General features: G+C 32.6%; 1 protein-coding gene across 1 annotated transcript in view; it reads left to right on the forward strand.

Moving 5' to 3' along the window:
• The first annotated feature begins 485 nt into the window (after positions 1 to 485).
• Positions 486 to 6,079, forward strand: part of LOC106475804 — a 19,058-nt gene continuing 13,464 nt past the window's right edge. The window contains exons 1-2 of the mRNA XM_022379831.1: positions 486 to 607; positions 1,458 to 1,607. Coding sequence (XP_022235539.1) covers positions 538 to 607; positions 1,458 to 1,607 — 220 coding nt within the window. The 5' untranslated portion in view covers positions 486 to 537. The remainder of the gene's footprint in view (positions 608 to 1,457; positions 1,608 to 6,079) is intronic.

A 6,079-nucleotide genomic window follows, 5' to 3' on the forward strand; every position in this document is an offset into this window, starting at 1 on the left:
GTTATGGGACACTGATATCATCCAGTTTTTAATGACTGAGGTAAATTGAAAGCTACACTTCTGAATGCTAAGGATTTCTTGTGTTTTGTTTTATTGTAGTGATTTAACTTAATGAATAATCAAGACTCGTATAGTAAGAGGTTTTGAGTGTAGCCAAGTGGTTGGTGTTCTAGAGTGTAGATTTTTGGTTCCATGGTTTCTTTATTACTAAAAAACTTACTTTAGGTCCATTACAAGAGTGTGCTCGAATTCCACTATTCATGGCATGTTTCTCTCTCTCAAGAATAATGTAACTTTTTACATGTAACCACTGCACATCTGTCTTGTATAGATAATTTAGGTGTAATATATATATTGTTAGTGTTTGTCATAGACTTGTTATTAAATCAAATATGCCTGTGGATCCTGAGTACTTTTTGATTTGGTTGTCTGTTTTTTGTTCTACTCTGTGTAGTTACAGTTTGTGATAATTTTAGGTGGACATTTATTTCTGTTGTGTAGATCAAAGGACTTGAGTGGAACCCTGAACATCCAGTGATGATTCCATACACAGGTGTGTCTGGTAGTCAATCCAGTACTCTGGAGGAAGTGTACAGTGCCACAACCAGTAAGTACAATATTGAGAAATCTTGTTGCACATGTTGTTTTGTTGAAATGTAAACCAAAAAGTATGATTTTACTGCTATATTTTTTAATAAATATAAATATAACAATTGTACCTACACACTGTCATGTGTTTTGATTTTGGTTATTCTCAGTACTGTATTGATGGGAATACATCAGACTTAAGATTCAGAATTGAAACACTCTCTGTGTTTCAAGTCGACTTGAAACACAGAGAGTGTTTCAATTCTGAATCTTAAGTCTGATGTATTCCCATCAATAAGGCTACCCATACTTACTATATGTATTTTGGCTTACAGTGTTTTATTACTTTTGATGGCTAAATGCAGCCTAGTGGTTAGCATACTGGGCTTTGGAGTGGAGATTCCATGGTTTGCATTATGTTGCCACCAGAAAAACAAAATTACACTTCAAAATTTGGGGCTGTGAATGCTTTATAAGAGTAATGGTCAAATCCCACTATTCAGACTGACAAGAGTAACCAAAGGGGTGGGGTGGTGACTAGATGCCTTTCATCTAGTCTGTAACTTCAACTTTAGTGATGGCTAGTGCAGATAACCTTTGTGTAGTTTGGAAATCGAGCAAACTAACATATGGTGCTGATTAAGATGCAAATAAAAGAAGAGATCAGTGCAAGTAAATTTTTCTTATATGCCCTGGACCCATGGGTGGGCACTTTTGGAGAGTCAAAGCCCTCTCAATATTCTAGACTTTGCCTTAGACATATATCTACATCATTCTTTTGTTTCTAAAGCTGCCTTTGCTAGATATTTGGGTTTATTTTATATTATTTTATATTATAATTATCCAATTGAATTTTTTATTTTTCTTAGAAGTGGCAGCAGTTTTGGCAGTCATTCTTGCTTTGGTTATTCTTGGTGTTGCTATTTATGTGTATCGCACTCAACAGCGTTACAAAAGAGAAAAGTACAAGAGGTACACAAATTTTGTTCACACTTCAAAACGAAGTCCTCCAGCTAAAGGTAAGGTTTGAATAAACATTAGTTAAAGTTAATATGTAAAAATTAAGAGGAAGTGAATTTTATAATTCAAAATTTGTTGGTAAAATTACTATTCTAATTACTTGAAGCTTTTACTAAAAATAAATAGAGATAATAACTCTGACTAATTTGTGATGATAAAGTCATGACAGACGTCTTGATAAAAACCTGTCTATCTACCAACAGTGTAGTTAGCTTAAAATACTTACTGGTAGCTTCTGTGTTTTAATAGTTATTTAAGATTAAGTAATAATTTAACAGTTGGTTTGACTATATATAGATACATAATGCTAAGTGCTACCATGTTTAATATTTATCTTTGTGTCCTCCATTTCATGTTATTTATATTAATAGTTTTTCATTTTGGTTATTTCCTTTGTTCATTCAAGCAGTTGCTTAGGCCTTTAAGGCCTACCGTAGCAGCCTGTCATTGAAACTAAACTGGATATGGTCAAGTGCAAAATTATTTAACTAAGCCTATCTCATTTTGTTTCATAAAAACACATTTCTTTTCCTATTATATTACAACATTATAATTCAGATGAAGTAAAGAATGATAAAGCGGTTTTAGAAAAAAATCAGGACTGTAATTGTGGTGGAAGCTGTTCACAAACATCTGGTAACGAAGGAAATCTTATCACCTTGTTCTGATTTCTACACAGATCTTTGCTGAAGTGGAAGCCAAGTTGGTTTAAGTGACTGAAATAAACAGAACAAGAGCTTTCACTACATGTTTATAGTATGGCTTCTCAAAGATGAGATACAGGCAATTACATAACACTGTGACTATCAGTGCTTACAATGATTAACTAAAAAAACAATCAATAAAACTAAGAATTTATTCCACTTATATGGAGAAATTAGTACTATTTTATTCATAACTGTTATGTCATTCTTTGTAGGAGTTATGGATCCACATTATCTCAGAACAAATTCAGAAAATAAATACAAAATTTTATTCATAGCATACTGAAACCAACCCAATAATCAAAATTTGAAAGTTTTGAATACATAAAACATTTTTATTGTATATTATAAACTTAAGAAATTTTTCTTTTAATGTGTAGAAGAACAACTGCAAGATTGTCTTGTACAATATTTTTAATTCAATAGTGCAATTTTGCTCGAGACAGGATGCACCTATCCAGGTTTGATACAGTTAAGTAAGGCATTTTTATTGTTAAAAGCACAATTTAAACAAATTATCCAGTCAATTCTAATCAGATCAGTGAGAGCCATTTTCACTCGAGTGCAAATGAAAACAATTATTTGCAAAACCGAATAAGAATCTATTTTAATATATAGTACACATGCAAAGAAAAATGAGGACTATTAAATGGATATCCAAATGTTACAAGCATTGGGTCCTCCGTACGTAAGGTGTAAGAAATAATAAATAACAGTTGGGGCCCGGCATGGCCATGTGGTTAGGGCACTTGACTTGCAATCTGAGGGTCATAGGTTCGAATCCCCATCCCACCAAACATGTTTGCCCTTTCAGCCATGGGGGCATTATAATGTGACAGTCAATCCCACTATTCTTTGGTAAAAGAGTAGCCTAAGAGTTGGCAGTGATGACTAGCTGCCTTCCCTCTAGTCTATCACTGCTAAATTAGGGACGGCTAGTGCAGATAGCCCTCGTGTAGCTTTGCGTGAAATTCAAACCACACAAACAAAAAACAGTTGGATTGTATTTCAAGTAATAGCAACTAAAGTAAGGAATACCTAGGGCAGAAGATTAATACAAGGAATCTTCACGTGTAATAAAAGTATGTATACTTTTAGCTTTAAGAAGTACAGAACAGTAATGCAAGTAATATGTATTGGTAGTGTAATAGCAAACTGTGTTTAAAGAAGATTAACCAGACAAGGTGTGACAGTCAAGGAATTACAGTATGAATATATGTATACAAGCTTGTAATTTCTTGACTGAAATCTTCATATGTACTTTAATTTTTCAAACTTGGAATATATGATAAATTTTGCCTCAATAGTTATAATTCTAACCATTAATAGAAGTCTTAAATTTCTTTCATTATTCAGGTTTTATTACAGCATTGTTTTAAGTATCATCCTTTATGGAGATTACTATTCTGATTATTTTTCATATGGGTTCATTTTATAAGAGACATTCTAATTTTTCTTGTCATTCAGTTACCCAATTCAACTGATTTGGTTTTTATTTAGTTAATCACACTTTATGTGAATAGTTTGTGTATGCAATGCAGTGACACTTAATTTCAGGTGTGAACTATGGTGCTAAGGGTAACATGTACGGTATCTGACCATAAGGCATGAAGTGCTGCCACAAGTTGCTGAAAGTGTATGCTGCATCCAATGCTGAGAAAAGATAATCTTATTTTTGAGATTGTTAAGTGATTAAAGCCGGCCAGAGGATACATCATTTTGAAAAATGGAGTCTCATTTTTTTTTACAAAAGCACTTGAGACAGAAACAGACTCTGAAACCATACCTCAAGGCTAAGATTATAAAAGAGAATCTTCTGATTTATAAAACCTATTGCACAGAAACTGGACATAATTTCTGATACCATTAACAAGATAAACAAGAACTTCCCTCCACACCTGAAAAACCAATAACTGTTTTGGTTGGCAGAGAAACTGAAATTACAGAAATACCACAATCTTGCAAGTGTATTTATGCAGCTCAAAGGGCTTTTAGGCTTAATTATGTCCATATATATAGTGGAGGGTCTGTGTTAGTTTTGTCCTTCACAGTAGCTTATTACTGTAGAAATTGTGGTTTTGGGCATTTACTATTAACTATTAACACAGCAGTATTTAAAGGTTTCTTTTAACTTGGTGTTCATTCTATATGTTTTGATGAAGAGTTCATAACATATTATTTCTGTTTATCTTATCTTTCTTGGCTTTTTTATTTATACTAAATTTTCTCTAGAGAATCTTGTATCAAAATATTACATAAGCTGTGTAATGATTGTTTTAAAGTGACTTTATAGAAATTTCAGTGTATAATACATATACCCTATAATAAATATCTTCAGTATCTTTTTGGATTAAAGTAAGATGCTACTGTCATTTGATAAACTGAGATTTATTCATTGATAAACAAAAGATTCACTTGTCTATAACTGATTTTTGTGGTATTTCAGAAAGGAGGTTATGAAAATAAAATGTATCTATAAAAGTTATTAAAATTTTGACATTTTGTTACATTCTTAATTTCAAATGAAAGATGAATTCCCTGGCTGTTGTCAGGTGTTATATCAGACTTTGTTTTTTGTGTTTGTAAATATGTATCACAATCAGAAAGATTTTTGTTGAATTATCAGGAACCTATTATCCCAAATATGGGTGCTCTAACCACTTGGCTATCAGTAGGACACTTTAGAGATGTCTTGGAAGTGCCTCTCTTTTTTTTTTTATCTGTAGTATTTTTTGTCCCAATTTTTTCATAATACTGGGAGCCATATTGGGCTTATGTCTACACTTGGCTTACTGATTGTATTAGTAATCAATGCTATGTGGCTGCTTCCTTGATATTCCTTATTTTCCAATGTGGCTCCATGTCAATGATAGTGACTTTGTTTGATGCTGGTCTGTGTTCTCCATCAGATCATGTATGTTTTGCTTTTACCAGACCTCTTTATCTTGCCCTGAATGATTACCTTCTTATGCTCTTCCAACCTAACAGACAGAGGACAGACACAACTGCATGTAATGTCATATACACAGTTCTTTGTTTGTTCCTGAGACATCGGTGGTCTGATTTTTGGGGGAGTGTTCTTTGGGGGGGGGGGTGTTGTATCATTTCTGAAATGGTCCTGATGTTGTATCATCTACAGATTCTCTGTATCTTCACTGATAGGACTCTGGTGTATGGAAGTGACACAGTTGTTACTGGATTCTCTTGGTGCTGTGCCTGTTGCTTAGTATGTGTTTCTATTCTATGAAACATTTTAGGTATCCATTTCTCTGGAATGTCTCTGTTAACTGGTCTATTTCTTGTTTTCTTATTGTGTTATCAGCATTGATGGCATCTCACAATACCTTTTTTAACTCTCTCAACACTGTCGGTCAATTTGACTGAGTCATGTGACCTTTTGTATTCGTTTAAAGCCTATAAATTTAATACTTATAACTCTATATATTGGGTATATCTTCACGAAATTTGGCAGTCTTTCAGTTAATATTACAAGTCTTTCACATACAAAAAGTCATATTTCTTAGTGAAGTATTTTTAATAAAATAAAGATTTGTCCATGAATATATTGAGTATTTTTTGTGTAGAGTGTATGAGATTGTTTTCCAGTTTCATTGGGGGTTTTTTACAACTTCTTATACTGTACAGTAAGTTATTGTATTTTAGTAATTTGGAGACAGGAAACAATTTCATTTTTATTGAATTATGTATAAAATAATCATTGTTTTTAAAAATAGTGAGTTTTTAATATATTGAGTATTTGTTTTGAA

This window comes from Limulus polyphemus, unplaced genomic scaffold (genome assembly GCF_000517525.1).
Source record: "Limulus polyphemus unplaced genomic scaffold, Limulus_polyphemus-2.1.2 Scaffold9199, whole genome shotgun sequence".
In the NCBI taxonomy this organism is placed as follows: domain Eukaryota; kingdom Metazoa; phylum Arthropoda; class Merostomata; order Xiphosura; family Limulidae; genus Limulus; species Limulus polyphemus.